Consider the following 18999-nt stretch of genomic DNA (forward strand, 5'->3'; position numbering starts at 1 on the left):
GCACACTACCACACCTGTCCCTTTTCTCTATTTTTCAACCCTCTTTGCCTCCTTTCCTGATTTTTCTGCTTGTGATGGTTTTAAATAATCATCATGATAACAACATGGTGGGAGAACAATCTTTATTCATCTTCAGAAACATTTGAAGACATTCCATTAGGAGTAATGCAATCTTTGTTAAGAAAAGTACCTGCTGAGTGTCTGCTATATGTAAAGCTGAGGTACCTACAAAGATGCTTGAGATAAGAGCTCTTCACAGAGGGATGTGTAGTCTGATTAGAGAGATGAAATGATGCACCAGGTATCCAGGAATATAAAGTTAAATCTCAATCTTAAATTCACACATATGGTGATTTGGTTCTTAGCACTTTTCCAGGTGGCTTGGTTTACCCAAATTTCCCAATTTATCCAATGTTCAAAACTGGAAAGGATTTTGCATAATTGGGAAAGACAGACATCTTAGAGTGACAGTATTCCAGATATGTAAAATGTTAGCAGGATAGATTCTCCTGATACATGAAGAGTTTGGTTGTGCTGGTCACACTTGAAAAGTAAGATACTTAAAGCTTAAAGAGTTGCTATTTGCTTTTCAAAAATTGGCACAAAGACTTCTTGGAGGGTGATTAAAATTCTGGGACAGAAGGACCTCCATATGGATATCGCCACTGTGTTAGCTTTCTGTTGCTGTGACAAAATACCTGATAAAATCAACTTAAAAGAGGAAAGATTTATTTCGGCCCATGGTTTCAAAGGTTTCAGTTTGTCAAATGATTCCATTGCTTTTAGGCCTGTAGCTGGGTTCACCATGGCAGTAACACGGGGAGGAGCAAAACTGCTTACCTCATGGTAGCCATGAAGCACAGAGAGAAGGAGAGAGAGCCGGGGAGGAAGGGACCAAAGGAAAAATATACAGTCTTCAAGTTTATTCCCCCAAGGACCTACTTCCTCTAACTAGACCCTGCCTCCTAAGTTTTCATCACCTGCTAATAACCCATTAAATTATGAATCCATCAATGGATTAATCCATTTGATGAGGTTAGCGTCATCTCCCAAAAGCCCTATCTCTGAAATTTGCTGTAGAAGACCAAGCCTTCAACACATAAGCTTTTGGGAGACATTCAAGATCCAAACCAGAATAGAGCAGTTTATATTTAAATATTTAAATTGATAAATTTAAATTCAGAAAGAGATGTTGTCCAAGCAGTGCTCAATGGAGATAGTGAAGGAAATCAGGCGAATTATGGAAAATGATTCCTCGGATCACATAGCCTTAAAGACTTGTGAGAATGGGGAGACAGGCATGTCTTATTGGAAGCCTGTTGGCATGGACTGTGATGTCTGTGTTATAGCATGAACATATGGGTCAACTTTTCACAGGAGAGCATGTTTAAGGGCATTGTATTTACAGCGTACCCCATAGTCCCTTTTATAAAACATATCTGTCAAGACCTGTTACAGGTATGCCCCTCAGATAGAGTGATCGTATGTAGAGTTTAGGGCATTTCTAAATTGTCAGCCCTCCAAGGAGTTGAGAGCCTGATTGCCTTTAAGGTTGGTGAATTCCATGATAAGTAGTGCAAAAGATCCCTCAGGAAGGAAATGAAGAGCTTGATGTCCATTATACCTGCTGTTTCCACATATCCTTATCATCAGCATACCATCAAGTGTATCATGCAGGCCCCTGGGCCAAGGGAATGGGTGAATGAAACCAGCTACAGGCGGAACATAGTTATAGTAAATGTTCTTTTACTGAATTCCAGAACAGATTTCTGTTTTGTAGGAATTATTTAATCTTTAAAATGACTCTAGGTGGTAGTGCCAATTCTCATTTCATGAGTGAAGAAACTGAGTCACAGAGAAGTTAGGTAGTTTGCCCCAGAGTGTACTTCTGGCCTGCAACCTCGTGGGGTGGCCCACACGTGAGGGGTGAGGTGGAAGGAGCCTCTGTGGGGCTTTCCTTGACTGGCCTCCTGCTGGACCTGCCTGTGGTTGGTCTTTCACTGTGGCATCTTTACCACCACATGTGAACGGTTCCTTACAACTAGGTGTGAATTGCTCCAGTCCTGCTGACTGAGTGAGCATTGTTGAAGACCATTTCAGTGCTTGCTTGTTTTCCAGGAGAATTTTGAACCCTGCAAGTGGCAGTCATGAGCTCTAAGTAGCAAAGAGAAGTCTGTGAATGCACAAAACCGTCATCTAAACGATAACAACAAAAAACACAAACGGCACATTTATTAGAGCCGTATAATCAAAATCCCAACCTAAATGGTAATAGAGGTCAAGATTTGAATCTATGAAAATGTTAGAAACTTGATTAGGAAAACCCTTTACATGGTCTCTAAGCCTGTGATATTAAATCATTTGGAGACAGGTAGAAAGTTCCTTTTATTTGTTTGCCTGCCTTTCAAAGTAAACCCCTTTCTCTACCCACCCATGACCCATATGCAGAAGGACCAAAGGAGGTAGTTGCTTTTTCTAAAATACATTTGAATAAGTAACAGCTCTCTTGAGATGATTTTCCTGCTTAACATGTCATGATGACTGATTTCCATCTTTCTGTTCCTTCCTCACTCCCGTCTCCCCCATTCTGTTCTCTTCTCACTGAGAAGCTATCTTCATACTTATTTATGTGGGGGAGGGGGCCTCTGGCTCACCTACCTTTTCAGTGTTTCAAGAACATTCTACTGGGCTGGGGATGTGGCTCAACTGGTAGCGCGCTCGCCTGGAGTGCGTGCGGCCCGGGTTCGATCCTCAGCACCACGTACCAACAAAGATGTTGTGTTCACCGAGAACTAAAAAATAAATATTAAAAATGAAAAAAAAAAGAACATTCTACTTTCCTCCTTTAACAAAATATGAGCTTCTTATCAGTTACCAGCTTTCTTCACCTGAGGCCTCTGCTCTACTTCAACGAACCCACCTTGCAATATGCTCCCTCCATGTACCACACCATTGCCCAACCCCATCCCCTGATTTTGCATTAGGGATAACATGTACATTCTCAATGGTTGTTTCAAAGCTACCTTTTTTTATGGGTTGCTGACATTTCAGGTTGTCTAGGTGTGGTTTTCATTTTGTTTTCCTGTTTGTGATTCATTGTGATTCCTGCACCTGAAGATCCATGTCTTTCACCAAGTCTTGAAAAACCTTTTTTATACTGTTTATGTTTATTTTTCTCTCCTTCTGACAACCTTATTAGATATAAGTTGAAATTTTTAATTATTTCTTTCATATCTTTTTTTGGCAGGGGGTACTGGGGATTGAACTTGGGGGCACTCAACCACTGAGCCACATCCCCAGCCCTATTTTGTATTTTTACTTAGAGACAGGGTCTCACTGAGTTGCTTAGCGCCTCACTGTTGCTGAGACTGGCTTTGAACCTGCAATCCTTCTGTCTCAGCCTTCTGAGCTGCTGGGATTACAGGTATGCACTACCATGCCTGGCTTATGTTATTCTTATAAAACATTTTAAATTTTTAAAAATTCTTTTGTCATACTTTCAACTCCCACTTTTGTTTCTTTGGACTTTGTAAACATCCCAACTTTGGGATGTTTAAACTAGAGAGATCTAATAGTTCCAATATTTGAAATTCTTGGTGGTAGTCAGGTGGGGATTGATGGGCTCCTGATCCCTGTGTCTACTGATCCTTGCTCATGGTAGATAGTTTTTGTGTTTTGGAATTTTTTGGATTGGGAGTTTTTCTTCTTGGCTGGTGGCCATTCAGTACAGGCTGGGATTGAGCACGTGTTTTTGCAGAGAGGTGTTGTGAGGACTATTGTAGGGGTCGCCAGGATAATCACTGGGCTGGGTCCTTCATGTTGACTTCTCATCCAGGAGGACAAATTGCACAGTGGTGCCTCAGTATGAGCATCACTCCTGTCTGTGGCGTGCCTGCTGTTAGGAGTTCCCAGGGAGGCGTTTCCCCATCCCTGCCGAAATCCAGGCAAGGCTCACACCACACGTTGCTTTCTTTTTGGGGAGTGGCGGTGTGGGGACCCACACTGAACTACGTCCCTAGGCCCAGACAAGTTTCTTAATTGTCCCATTTATAAATAAAATAATTTTTCCTGGTTCACTCTTTCAAACAAGGGTAGTTCTTCAAGAGTTCATCTTTATGGGGCTGTCTTAGTTCTTATCCTGCTACTTATTCCTCATGCAGATCCTGGGGTTTCTTCCCCTGACCACATGGATGTTTTAATTCCCATCCCAAGTCACCATAACTGACAAACAGCCATCGTGGTTTCCAGATCACACTGTGTGTTTGACCCTGAAGAATCCCTTACTTTCTTGAGAACTCAGCTTTCCATTTAGAATATTTCTTATATTTTATTAGGATTTCTAAGTTTTCAATAAAGAAAGATTTTAATTTAGAGCTATCTATCCTGCCAAGAGCACATCATCACCATTCTCTGCTAGAACTTAAAAGCTTGCTGGTGGGCGGGCAGAAGATGCCTGTCTACATTCGAAGAACACTGGAGAGAAGGGCCCTCTGCCCTTTAGTAGCTTATAGACTTTTTTTCCTGTCCCACGCATAAGCTCTGAGGACTGTTCTTTCAGTCATTCACTCAGTCATCCTCACATTCATGTCTCATTGAATAAAATTAAGTTCCTACCATCCAGGCTTTTATTTGTTCCTTTAGCAAATATATATTGTGTGCATCATTTGCTATGTGCCAGGCACGTGCTCTGCTCAGCAAAATCATACCAGATCTCTTTCTTCATGGAGGACACAAATATTGATCAGATAATCACATATCTAAGTATAAAACTACTAATGTCATACATGTCAAAAATCAAATGTATATCACATTATGAGATATGTAATGGCCCAGAAGGGCTTATCTGGGGAAGTAAAAAGGAGCAAGACTGAGTGACTTTCACTGAGTAAAAATGGACTCAATAATTGTTCCAGGTACAGGACAATATGGACAAAGGCCCTCTCGTCATGTTGAATTAAAATATGGGTGGGGAGATGGATGTGGAAATAGAAGAATATTGCTCCAGAAAAGCTGAGAAGAGAGAGGACCAGACCATGAAAGACCTTCTGTGTTAAGGAGTTTTGTGTTTATCATAAGAAACACTCAGAGGCCTTAAAGATTGGAATCCTTTGAAATCTGTACTTCTAGTAATTTTGAAGTACACATTCTTAAATACTGCCCTATACTGCTAGTCCATATATGGATGCACAATCAAGTATTTGTATCCTCTGCAAGCCAAGATATGGGCTCATCCATCTACAAATATTCAAAATGCCATTGGTTATATAATTGCCTTTGCCCTTTGAAAAGGTCTTTCTGACTCCAGTGAGGAAAACAGATTTGAGGAGGCAAGAGTGAGATTGGAGACCAGCTGGGGTGCTATTACAGAGGAACAAATGACTGCTGCTGGTAGCACAACCCCGATTTTGACTGTGGAAATAGGAAAAGAATGGGTAGATCTGAGACGTACTGAACAGGTAAAATTATTAGGAAGCAATGGAGAGATGAGAGGAGAAACATTACAAAATTCAGGCTAACTGGATGAATGGTGGCGCTTCCTTACCCAGATAAAGAGCTGAAAGTTGGTGGAAAGGCCATGGATTTTTTCTTTTGAACATATGGAGTTTGAGGTGTGTTTGAAACATCCAAGAGGGAAAGTATCAAGAGGAATTGGATATAGGGTCTGGAACTCAGAGAAGAGACATGGGGATACAAATATGTGAGCAACTTGCTTAAAGGTGACTGTATAAGTAGGATGAAACTAGGGAGAGATTAAAGATGACCCCTTTGGATATGGGGACATGGAGGTCTATTGATGTCTTTAATGGGAGCTGTCTTGGTGGTGAGATGGGGTTAGATGCTTGGAGTAAGTTGTAGAGGGAGAATCCCAGTGTCTATCACTGAGTATAGACAACTCTTTATTATTATTATTTGCAGTGTTGAGGATTGACCCCAGGGGTACTTAATCACTGAGCCACATCCTCAGCCTTTTAAAAATTTTTTTACTTTGAGACAGGGTCTCACTAAGTTGCTGAGGCTGGCCCGAAATTCACGATCCTCCGGTCTCAGCCTTCTGAGCTGCTAGGTTATAGGTCTGCACTATGGTGCCCAGCAGAAATATTAATTTTAAAGGAATTGTATGACATAATTATGTCTGGATGTCAGAATCTTTAAAATAGGGAGTCAGTGGGTAAGTATTAAAATGGTTTCCTGATAATGAAAGATAGAGACATAAGATAGACAGAGACATAAGCTGGCACAGAGAAGACTCAGACCCTGGACCAGGTCTGTGGAGGTAGCTCAATGGTAGAGCACTTGCCTAACATATCTGAGGCACTGGGTTTCATCCATAGTGACACAAAAAAATAATAATAAAAGACACTGGACCAATTATCGAATTGTAATAATAGCTAGCATTTACTTAAGTCTTGCCACTGCCATTCTAAATGTTTAACATGTGTTACCAAACATAATCCTACTACAATTCATGAAATGGGTACTTATAATCTCATGAGAGTCTTGAAGAACTGGTCTCTAGAGAAATGATGTGCCAAAGCCAATGTCTCGGCTTGGCACCAGAATCACGAGCCACCACACACCTTTGTAGGTTCAAACAGCAATTCTTTATTCCCGCTCTCACACCGCCTCCACACAGGTCCAGGGGTAATCGCGTTCTGCCGTCTCCCGCACAATTCACCTTCTCCACGAGGCTATCTCCAAATCTCATTTTAATCTCACGAGAACTCAACGGGAACAAGCAGCAGGAACACCCTAATCCCAGCAATAATCTTCAACCTCTAACTTCCCTAAAACCCATTATCTTAAACTGGCAACTCCTTAAACTCAAGGATCCGGTTACTTCCTCAAACCTGATCAGCTCTAAACCCGGATCCGCCTTGGTCCTTGAGCAAGGTCACCTTATTAAAGCATGCATGCAATGTCCCATCGAATGTCCTCTAAGCAGCATGGGGTACGCTTGGCAAGGAAATTTCGATGCGTCATTCCTACTTGGTAATGGCCCTCAGCAATGATGTAATTTGCTAGGGTGGAAAAAAGTGATTTGAACCCAGACAGCCTGTCTTTTTAAAAGAAATTACATTATTATTAATTGAAAAACAATAGTTGTATATATTATACATCTATGGGGTATGATGTGATGCTTTGGTATATGTTTATATTGTGGAATGATTAAATCAAAAGTAACAGATTCATCACCTCTCACAGATTTTTGAAATCTACATGTTTAGTCATTTGGAAATACATGTTCTTAAACCCTCTCCCCTATGGCTTGTCAATCAATATATGGTTGCACAACAAAGTATTTGCATCATCTACAAGCCAAGATATGGATTTCTTCATCTAAAAATATGCAAAATGTTATTGGTTATGTAATTGCTTTAGGGCAAAAGTACAAATTAATGCTGGCTCAAAGTCTTTTGTTAATATTCCTTCTTGGCTTTGTAGTATAGAACAAGACAGGCATAAATGGAAATGTCATTAGAGCAGCATTAGCTTTCATCAGTGGCCTTTAATAAATAGGTGCACATTATTCACATAATTGCGCCTGTGACTCCGCAGCGGTGGATGTGCTACTCAGAGTATAATAGGTGAGCAGAATTCACAGGTCTGGAGCCTCTTGCACCTCTCTGCCAAGATGAACCACTTTGTAGTTTTATTAACCAATGTCCTAAAATAAGTGACCTTTTCCAAGTCCCAGGGGCTTGGCTCTAATGACAGCATGTGCTTCTTTTCCTCCTCAGGGTTTAACAACACCGAGAGAACATGTGACAAAGAGTTTATCATACGGAGAACAGCCACCAACAGAGTCCTGAATGTCCTCCGTCACTGGGTCTCAAAGCATGCACAGGTAATTCGGGAGTTTGGGCAATGACACTCAAGAACTTTATGCTTAAAATTTTTAAGTCCTTTCACATGTAAAGCATCTCTTGATTCTTTGCAGTTAGAGTTTGAAACCTCGGAATTGGAAACTAGGAAAGGAAGAAATAGGGTCGACGTGTGGATGGGAGCAGACATATCTTTTGCCAACATCTACTGTTTCATCTCTACAAATCAGGGTGAAGCAGGGCTCCCCTCTTCCCTCATTCCCAGGCAACAGCACGCACCGTGCCCCACCTATGGAAGGGCCACTGCACTGGGCCACCTGGGAACACCCTTCCCAGGGTCTCCTCTATAAGTGGAGTCATGCTACAATGCCGCCCCTCACTCCCAGAGGGGAACATCTGGTACCTGGAGGTAAACTGCAGGTATCCTTTAAGGTAGATGACACTTAGGTGCCTGAGAGGCTCTGGCATCGGGTCAGGGAGTTTTATCAGCCTGATTCAAGAGATATTTGCCTCATGTCCTTTGATCTTCTGGTTCTTAGTACTCTCTTTTAAATTGCCACACTGATAGGACACCCACTTACTTGTCTATGTTTTCAATGCAGGTTTGTAGAATTTATACCCCTTTTGTAAAATAAAGCCAGGCCCCCCCTCCCTCATTGGCTTGAGGCACACGTAGTGAATTTCTTACTCACTGCCAACACTGGGCAGGTCCTCCTGGACATGAGGCTGGCTGACAATCTGCAACGACATAGTGGGAAAGAGAGGATGGGGCCCCGCACGACTCAGACCAAGACCCGTGGAATGTATGAGCTGAGTCAGCTAATGAGAGTCACACCCAAGAGGGAAAGAGGGAAGCAGTACCTGGGTCTGTATTCTCAGAGGCCCCAGTGGGTAATGACAGTCCACTCAGGAAGCTCATTCTGGGACACAGAATTTACTGAGAAAAGTGGAATTTGGGCCTCAGCAATAATAAGTTGATAAAGTATCTTTAAAATAGAGCCAGGCCCAGTGGCATATGCCTGTAATCCCTGCAGCTTGGGAGGCTGAGGCAGGAGGATTGAGAGTTCAAAGCTAGCTGCAGCAAAAGCAAGGCACTAAGCAACTCAGTGAGACCCTGTCTCTAAATAAAATACTAAAAAGAGCTGGGAATGTGGTTCAGTGGTTAATTGCCCCTGGGTTCAACTCTCATCCTTAGGCTCATTAAAAATACGTAACTTCTCTTCTCTGTAATTTCAGGGAGCCATTTGTAAATCTGTGTTGCCTGGTTGCAGGTAAATCATGATACTGAGGGTCCTGCCCTGTCTGATTGTCATCCATTCCTTGGTGGCTTTTTAACTCAGGGTCTTGGCATCTAATTGCTGGGGCCCATGGTGACTTCTGGGATGCCAAGTAGCTTCAATCTACAAGGCTAAGCAGGTTCTCTTCCTGGGCCTTAGTTTGGCCCATGGCAAATTCATGCCAAGACTCACCTGGTCACCCATAGAGGTCAGAGTCTGGATGTACCTAGTCTTAGTTGCCCTCCTCTCTTCAGATCTTTCCTTAAGAACTCTAGACTTGCTGTCCTTTTCTCAGTCCCCAGTGTCCTCCTTATCTAATTATTTCAAGCAGGAATCCCTCACATTTCACATGTAACTTTTATACTGGCTACAAAAAGTACCACAGAGCAAATGACACTAGGCTGGGATTATTTTATTTCTGGTACAGAGAATTCACAGATGGGGAGAGAAGTTCTGGAATGTTTGTGGCCAAAATGACATCAGCTGTGCTAGTGCACAGACAAGCTCTTCCGCCTCGGATCCCAGGGGCCACACGGGGATGCCGGTTCCTCTGTCTCAGGTCATGGGCATATGTGAATGGTGTCATGTCAGAGGTGGAGATCGCTCAAGTGTTTTCAGTCTTTCCTTCTGACATGACCACTGCATAAAACACAGACCCTGGCTCTCCAGTTGACTGAGGTGCCTGGGAGCATCCTCACCATGAGCTCATTTGTCTTGATACCTTCCCTCATGCAGATGAGGGACTTTATCTATGATTGGTTCCCATGCCCTAGTCTGAACTCAGCATATCCACCTCCTGTCACCTTCCTTTCCCATGAATTCTCAATCATCCTTCCTTGTTGAGGGCCACAGGATGGAATTCTCAATCATCCTTCCTTGTTGAGGGCCATAGCCAGTCGGGATGACGCATGGCATTTTTGCCAGAAGGAGTGGTTGAGAGGTGGTGCTAGCAAGCCATTAAGATGATGACTTTTGAGTTCTGGTGGAGTTCCCATTGAGTTCTGCTTGAGCTCTCGCGGGATTCCCGGAGAGTTCCTATTGGTTGGGGAAGTGCCAGAGGAGGGATTTTTCCGGTTGCTGGTTCCTGGCATTTGGGGGGAATTCCCGGAAGCGTGTGTGGAGTGTGCTGGTGGAGTTTAGAAATAAAGTTTGTTCCTGCTTCAGTGACTCGTGATCTGTGCCCAGCCAGACTGCGGCACTTCCTGTCCAAGTACATGACAACATACAGGAGATTTCTGTTGTAATTCAGCTTATTGACAACTCCATTTTCTACTGACTTGAGAGTCCAGGTTTCCTTTCTTCCCTTTATGGGGTCACTTCTGTCTGCCTGGTAGTTTCTGGGCCTCCAAAGTGCACAGTTTGAGCAAATCAAGGCAGGCTGTTGGTACTAGCTTGGTGAGTGTAAGCGGCTCTTGGCTCCTGCTTCTGGAGGCTCCATGGTGTGCCTACCTCCTCCTCTGACTGACTGTGGACAACAGGCGAGCCATTTCTGCTCAGGGAGAGATATAAGTGTGGGCTCTGACCTCGCAGACCTCAAGCAAGCTCACCATTGTGGTCCCACATGCCTTGTCTGGATCCACAGAAGAGCATCCCAGAGTCAGGGGTCCCCGTGTTCTTACTGCAACTCTGCCTCCCTCTCCCTTGCGGACCCTGAGCTGGTCTCCTGGCCTCTCTGGATGTGAGTTTTCTCTTTTGAAAATGAGAACAGCCATCCCTGCTTCACCTCCCCCAGGGGTGTGATGAAAATTAAAGACAGTGTTGAATTAAGCATAAAGTGCCGTGTAGATATGTCTTCCATTTAAGGACAGGAGAGAAGCACTTTTCATCTCCCTGCTACTAGCCCATGAGCATGCCTCGCGGACATTCTTCTCTCACTCATTCATCATCGTATATCCTTCCTCCTAGTTCTGCATGCTGGGCATGTGGCAGATGCCTGGTAAATAGTTGTCAAATGGAGTTTACATTTCAACACTGCTCTTGTTCATTCTCTCCAGGAGTTCATTCTCTGGCCTTTATAAAGTTTCCAAAGTCAGCCACAACAGACTGTAACCACAAATGGACCTGGAAGCCAGGCCAAGCAGAGACATCCATAATGGAATAAATGTTTTCATGAGGCTCACACACACTTCTCCAGCTCTTTCTGCTGGGATGCCTCGTGTGGCAATTGCACAATTTCCAGCTCTCTGCAGGTGTTAGAGCCCACAGAGATTTTAATCAGATGTTCCTGTGGTTGCTTTTGTCTTCTCTGGACAGATGGGTGAGGGGCCTCCAGGCAGGCTACAGTCGCTCAGAACCATGGCACAGGTCTTGTGTGTACAATCTGTAGCAATTTTTACATTCTTGAGTTGCCTCTTTGGTCTCCCATTCTGAAGAGATGCTCTGACCACCTACTTGAGGGGTTTTGTAGGCCAGGGAGTGACTCTGAAGGAGCTTGTAGCTTTTTCTGCAGGTTGCTGGCTTCCTCCAGCTCTGGGCACTGTCTGAATGACAAGTGGCCAAGAAGGCAGCAGTCATACATTTTGTTCATCATGGGCTTGGGAGAATGCTTGTAAAGCATGACATCAGACAAGAATGACCCACTTACATAAAAAAATCTCTTTTCCAAAGGAATTTATGGAGGAGAAACTCGCTATTCCCTTTTCTGTATTCTCACTTCCCTCATCCACTAATAAGAACTGAGCACCTCTAATAAGCACTGAGTGCTGGGAAGGGTGTGAGTGAGCAAGGTCCATGTGGACTCTGAACTCAGCAAGCTTCCGGTTATGACAAAGATGGCTGCTTTCAACGTCACACTTACTGTCATTACTTGTGTGACAGGTTGTTAAATCTAATTCTTCTCATCGCCTCAGACTTGCTGGCAGGGACCAAAGGTTCAGAAGGAGGTGCAATAGGTGGCAAAAGCCTATATGGTTCTGAAGGGTGTTTCTGGACCACCTCAGCAGAACTAGTGATAAACTCTTGAATTCTGCCAGCAGTTGTGATCATCCACCTGTAGGACACTGAAGCAGGAGCCGTCAGAGAGGGTGATTTCCAGAAAGAGTTGTCTGTGTCATTTCCCTCCCACCATGGGGATGGGGAAGAGATACCTCCCTCTTACATCAAGCTACAGGAGAAATGCTTCAAGGAAACCACCCAGCTAGCCTGACCTGTGTAAATGTGAAAAGGGTTTGGGAGGCAAAGGGAAGAGAGGTGGATGCCCAGGGACCACTATGGAACACTGTGATCCAGGTGGATCTGCAGGAACCGGGAGTGAGGGGTCTTGTTTCTTGCCAAGAGGACAACCCCATCAAAAAGGTCTGGGTGAAATGAGCCCCTGACAGCGTGGGGCTTGGTGGAGTTATGAGTGACTCACAGGAGGATAGACCTTGCCTGGGTCAGGGGAGCTGGCCTGAAATGCCCTGCAGAGAGATCTTCAAAAATCGCCCCTGTCCACTGTCCTGATGTCACATCCAAAAGGAGCTCAGGTCAGGTTCCACCTGCATCATTTTGGCAGACTTGGCTCTTTCCCCTGGGTCTCAACCCAAGGGTCCAAATCCATGGCCAGCAAGTGGAAAAAGTGGTGGAGAGAGCAGATGGGGCTTCCCATGCAGCTTCTGGACTTGAAATAGGCCAGGTGAGGGCAGAAGTACTCATCTTGTTTGAAATGAATTGAAGTTTTGATTAACATACCAGACCACATGTTTTGTTGAAATAAGACCATTCTTGTAACTGAAAGGGCCTGGAAGACTTTAACACACCTGCCCAGACCAACAAGATAGAAAAGGATGGCCAATAGAGCAGTTTAATGGGACTGGCAAGAAGTAGTAATGCTGTTGGATGATTTCATTATTGTTTTTAATACAGTGAGTATAGGTTCCCTTGGGAGCACAGTTTTACAAACTACATCAAAATAGCTCATCTGTTGTATTTCTAACTCTCGTTTCTTTGCATTCCCTTTGTGGCAAACACAGAGATAGGTACTTAGCTGATAATAAAGAGCTCTTGAATATGTGTTTTAAACTTTACATGCTTCTTTGTATTTCTGTTGATATATTCACATACTTCACATAAAGGCACTCAGCTGAACTATATAGATCAATGCCCTGAATACTCACCCATATGGCTCCCACCCAGCTCAAGATGTGGGCCATTCTAGTACCCCAGAGGGGCCTGCCAAGAAAATGTTTCTCTTCCTGAGAATTGCCCAGTTTTCTAATCATTTTAGTTTTGTGTCATTGACATTATATATCCCTTCATATATTCAAGAGGAACTGTCTGCTAGATCATGTTCATTTCCACCAGTTTCTTCTTTTACCTTTAACATTGCTTCTGATACTTTTTACATGTGTACACCCCTTTCCTATTATGTTTTAGATATATTTCATCCTATAAACACACACAGATTGTACCTATCAGTCTTCTGATAAAATATGTATTCTTTATCACTTCTTGACCACAATTAACATGTAAGTGTAGTCTGAGGGATCAGTCAGGATTTAGCAATTCTTGCAACTCCCATCTGTGGACTTACGGCTGAGGTGAAAGCTCTTATATCTCCCCAAACCACATGGGATGGGGGGTGAACTCAAGTCTGCTGCTGTCATGTAGCAAGAATCTCAGAGCTGGATGGAGCTTGGGAATCTGCTGTCAAAGTAATGTGAGAGTGGAGTTAGAGGAGGCACTAGAATCCCTGCTCTGGAATTTATTGTTTGTGTGGCTGAGCAAACTACTTAGCTCCTCCAGGCTTCCATTTCTTCTTCTATAGAAATGGGGATGATACCACTTATTCATTCAAGTGACTGGGAGGATTACATGAGGTGAAGTGTAGGGAGTAGCCATTAGAGATGGATGCTCAAGGAGGTGCGGATGGCTGCTCTTGGTGGAAAGAAAGTTCTCTCTAGTCCAAACCCAGACCTTCAGGCAGGCAAAATGTTGTCCCAAGGTTTGATGTTGTTTTAGTTGTACTTTGTGGTCTTTCATAGGTGACTTGATCAGATATTTATTTATTTATTTTGTACTGGGGATTGAGGTGAGTGGTGCTCTACCACGGAGCTATATGACCTGGTTAAGTCTTGGAGGGCTTCTGAAGTGGGCACTGCCCAGGTGGAATTTTTGAGATGGCGGAGATAGTCTTTATCTGTCCTGTCCAGTACAGTAGCCTCCAGGCACATCTGGATGATTCCTTGAAAGCCATCACAGCTGAAGAACTAAAATTTTAATTTAAAGTTACATATGACTAATGGTCACAGTTTTAAATACCAGTTCTAAATCCCTCAGAGTTCCATAGGAAATCAGCCCCAGCCCCCAGAACTAAGTTCCTTGGATTTTCCTGCAATATCTGGTCCCTCTGTTACAGCAGACAGATGAGGTGGGCTCGAGGACAGTTCCACTGAGCCTACAGGAGAGGGCACCTTTGTGGAAGAAGCACTTCCACTTAACGTTGGTGTTGGAGCTACACATCTCAAAGACAGGATGGCTCTTTCCCAGGAAGAGAGAGAGCTAATGAGCTCCTTATTCCCACAGTTGGGCTTGGAGCCTTCAGCCTGGGTCAGTGGTAAGGTGGGAACAGAGGGGTGGGAGAGTGGGCGCCAGTGTGATGGCCTGTACTTAGTGTGTTCAAGGATCCTGGGGCTCAGAGGGGCCAAAGTGTGAGCTGACACAGTTCCTCTCTTTTGTTTCTTATTTTGACAGTTGCCAGGAGCTTCTTTTTATTTCTTGGCATTGCTTAGCAAAGCACAGAATCCAGTGTCACATTAGAGCCCAGAGTTCAGATGTCTTCTTTGTTTCAAATCTGAAACAGAGGTTGTACCAGGACAAGTGCAGCACAAGGCTCTTGGTGTGGGTGGGAGAATGAAATGTGTAAGAAACAAGGCACTCCTGAAAAGGCAGCTCCTGTCACCTCCCCTGACTGCTCTTGGCCAGCTGCCAGCTCTGTCCTGTCCTCGGGCTCAGCCCCCTCCTGTCGGTGCCCTGCTTCTGCCCACCTGCCATAGGTACTTTTCCATCCTCACACCCTGCCCAGTCCCAGATCCTGAGCAGTGGGTCTTCTCTTTCTCTTGCAAGGAAGCCCAGTGTCTGGGTGCCCAACTTTGAGCTGTTTGCAGAACAAAGAATGCCTCTCTGAGTGTCAGCACTCTGCTGTGTTTGGGCATCTCTTGAGACATTCAGGACTTCACAATCCCTCTCCACAAGTGTTCGCCGCTGCTGGAAGCAGGGATTTCCAAGGGAGATGTGTCTCTAGTGCCCCGGGATATGAGGAAGAACCACTGGATCATATAGAATAATCTATGAGCCAGCCAAGGTTTGATGTTTTTTAGTTAGGATATGTGTGTTGTGGTCTTTCACAGGTGACTTGATTATTTATTTATTCATTTAGTACTGGGGAGTGAATTCAGTGGTGCTCTACCTCTGAGCTACATCCCCAGTCCTTTTGTTTTAGTTTGAGGTAGGGTCTCTCCAGTTGTCCGGACTGGCTTTGAACTTGCCATTCTTTTTTATCAGCCTCCGGAGTAGCTGGAATTATGGCTGAACACCACCATGCCTGGCTTTATAAATGACTTGAGAACCTATTCTTCACTGAGGTGGTTTCTTTTCTGAGGAGGCATTCTGAATAAAAGACTCCTAATTTTTAAAAATTGAATAAATATTGTATGACTTACTTGGTGTCATGCACTATTATAGGCAGTTTTCAAATGGTGTGTACTTTATTCCTGACCAGAGGTGGTACCCCAAAATACCATGAGGCTCCGGGGCCTGTTCTCAGCAAGTGGGGCATAATGGGAACAAGAAGATAAAATCTGGTCTGAACATGAAATGCTGGCAGCTATGAAGTATTTATTTTAATGAAAAATTAGTTGCCTACCACTTTAATCTTGCAAATGGTTTTATGCAGTCTCTGAGGGAGGAAGGCAAATATTGTCATGATCCTGGTTTTGCAGATGGGGAAATTGAGACTCAGAGAAACTTAGTGGTCTCCCTGAGATGATGTGGACAGCCAAGGACAGTGCTGAGTTTCAATCCTGTGCTACCTGGCTGCACAATTTGTGCTCACAGTTCCTAATCAATTGCACAGCCTCTCCATTTTGCCAGCCAACTCTTGGGGTACAGAGAGCTCAAGACGTAATGTGTAAAAATCCATTTCTGATTCAGAATAGTGAGAATATCACATGTGAACACTGCCAGCGTATTCCCACTCTGTTTCTAAATCTTTCCTTAAAATGTTACTTTCATGCCTGAATCTATTTTGTGTTGCTTCAACACAGGATTTTTATCTACTAAAGACTGGCATGGGGCAGAGCACTCACAGTGTCCCTTCTGATAACTGCCGTAGCCCCTCTCAACTCAGATGCTGCTAGCAGACTCTGGAGCAAGCCAGGTGGTACTGCTAGAGCTGTCCATGGTAAAGGCCAGGCCACCCCTGCTCTTCTTGAGGCCTCAAAACCCCAGATACCCCACCCTAACAGGTGGATTAGAGGCTGTCCCTGCTTGGGGACCCCAAAGTATCATGAGGCTCCCTTCAGTCAGTGGGAACAAGATAAAATTTAGTCTGAGCATGAGATGCTGGCAGCTATAAAATATTTATTTTTAGTGAAAAATTAGTTGCCTACCACTTTAATCTTGCAAATGGTCTTCTGCAGTCTCTGAATTGGAAGATGATCAATGGCCATGCACTTTAGATGTTGATCCCACCCTTATTAATCAATGCTCATTCACTTCTGGTTGCTCTCACCGTCTCCTGTGGAGCTTTGTGTATCTCAGCTAAAAGATCCAAGATACTTACCAGGTAAACAAACTTAGGTTTGCCACTGTGGCAGCCAAATGATAGAGGATTAACTAGGACAGCAACTTTCAATCTTCTGGCCTCATAGGCTGATACCTGTCTTCACCACTGCAGCTCCTGGTCCTACCAGGTATTCTCCTGATGTCTACCCTCTTCTGCATCCCTCCCAGCAGATGCCTTGGGCATAACATTTCCTTCAAGTTCTTCAAAGATTCCCAGATCAAAAAAAGGAATCTTAGGGGAAAGAACTCTGGAACCCCGAGTAAGAGTCTGCATTCCAATGTCAGCTTGCTAGATTCCTCTTGTAAAAATTGGCAAGATTGGGGTTCTTATGCACAACTGAACTGTTTGTTAGAGGGGAATATAAACTGTTATCTGATAAGTATAAATCTTACTTTTTGTAATCCTGAAGATCTATTTTCATTGTCTCTTTTCATCTGGTCCAGACAACCAACTAACCAAGAAAGAAAATCCTAGTTCCTTTAACCACTTACCAAAGTTTTTTTTTTTTCTTATCTTTTATACATTTCTCTTGTTGTACTCTTTAAATCCCCCTTAAGCTTTCCAAGCTTTTCTTATTACTTGGTGAGACATTTACAACAGGATTTATTAAGTCAGAGTGAACTAGATTTAAGCATTTAAGAAGCCAGGGTTTTCGATGGAATTTATTTTCAGTTTCTGTGAGGTGCCAAGAAAGAAACTGCATTTCCCCTGTAGAACTAGTGGGATTCTTTAACCTTTTGTGGATGGATTTTGTTGACAGAGAAATGGTGGAGAAGTTCCACATGGAACTGATGTGCATCTACCAGTTCCGACCTCTGTGAGAGTGTTCTGATGCATCTTGCATCCATCATAACCATGGCACACAGCCCTGTCCTAGTCAGCGGGACAGTGGCAAGGCCCTGCACCGGGTTTCACCATTGCCATCTTGGTGGCCTGGGCAGGTGCTCTCACTATTACCAAGCTGCTCAGGATGCCAAGAGCCAGTTACACACTGGAGAGTGCTAGTTTGCTCAAGGCCCACAATTCTGCCTCACCCACAGCCCTTCTCTTTGTGCTCCTCTCCTCCTCTCTCTTCCCGCAGAGGTCACCAACTTGTAGTTCCCAGTCTCTGCATAAAGTCTCTCCTGGATTAATGTCAAAGTGCTATTTCTACCATGTTCCTATGCCTGAGGGCATCTCCTTCACACAAAGGGATGATGTACACTTGTTTACCAGCTTTCTACACATATCCCCCCTTGATAGACCACTTTCTAGTACTTTCTGAAGGTTTTTATTGGAGATAAACTCAAAGATAATTTTACTGACAGGTGGCATTATTTAAGGAAATTTTATTTATTTATTTTTAATTTTTTTTTTTAGGGAGAGAGAGAGAATTTTTAATATTTATTTTTTAGTTTTCGGCGGACACAACATCTTTGTTGGTATGTGGTGCTGAGGATCGAACCCGTGCCGTAGGCATGCCAGGCGAGCGCGCTACCGCTTGAGCCACATCCCCAGCCCGGAAATTTTAAATATCAGGATTAAAAAAGGCCCTTCCAGACTCTTCTTTTCTCCTTGCGTCTTTGTCATTGTCTTGAAAGCTATGAACCATGTACATTAACAACCTATCTAGAAACCTAATGGAAAACACCGTCTCTAGAAAAATTCTTTTTTCCCCGATCCATGCTTTTTAACCTGGTGATTCCCTTTTGAGATTTGAAGAGGTAAGCTTGGGAGCACTCTGATTTCAGGGATGTGGGGCAGTATTTCAAAATTCTTACAAGCACAGCTGTTCAGGAATAGAGGCTGCATTTTAGTGAGTCATTCAAATGCAGTCATTCATCAGAAAATGATTGAATAAATGTTTTTCTTGATGGTGTTTTCCTTCCTGCTGTTCTCTGTCATTTGCCTCCTCCCAGTTATTTTTGTTTTAACATATCTTCCATATTTTGCACAGTGCCTTCTCCTACAGCCTCCTACTCCACAGCTGCTAATTTCTGAAACTACCAGCTTAAGAATTAGGTAGCTCATCTCAAATTCGAGCACCCCCCTCATGGACTTTTGCCCATTCAGTCAACAAGTATTACCAAGAACAAGGTACTGCCCTTACCAAATTGGGGGGTTAACAGTCTCTGGAGTTTAATACCTGAAGTACAAG

General features: G+C 43.7%; 1 protein-coding gene across 3 annotated transcripts in view; it reads left to right on the forward strand.

Moving 5' to 3' along the window:
* Positions 1–18999, forward strand: part of Rasgrf2 (Ras protein specific guanine nucleotide releasing factor 2) — a 244732-nt gene that overhangs the window by 182456 nt on the left and 43277 nt on the right. For all 3 annotated transcript variants that reach the window (XM_021724529.3, XM_078044465.1, XM_013366590.4), the window contains exon 18: positions 7740–7846. In XM_021724529.3, coding sequence (XP_021580204.2) covers positions 7740–7846 — 107 coding nt within the window. The remainder of the gene's footprint in view (positions 1–7739; positions 7847–18999) is intronic.

The sequence above is a fragment of the Ictidomys tridecemlineatus genome, chromosome 1, assembly GCF_052094955.1.
Source record: "Ictidomys tridecemlineatus isolate mIctTri1 chromosome 1, mIctTri1.hap1, whole genome shotgun sequence".
In the NCBI taxonomy this organism is placed as follows: Eukaryota; Metazoa; Chordata; class Mammalia; order Rodentia; family Sciuridae; genus Ictidomys; species Ictidomys tridecemlineatus.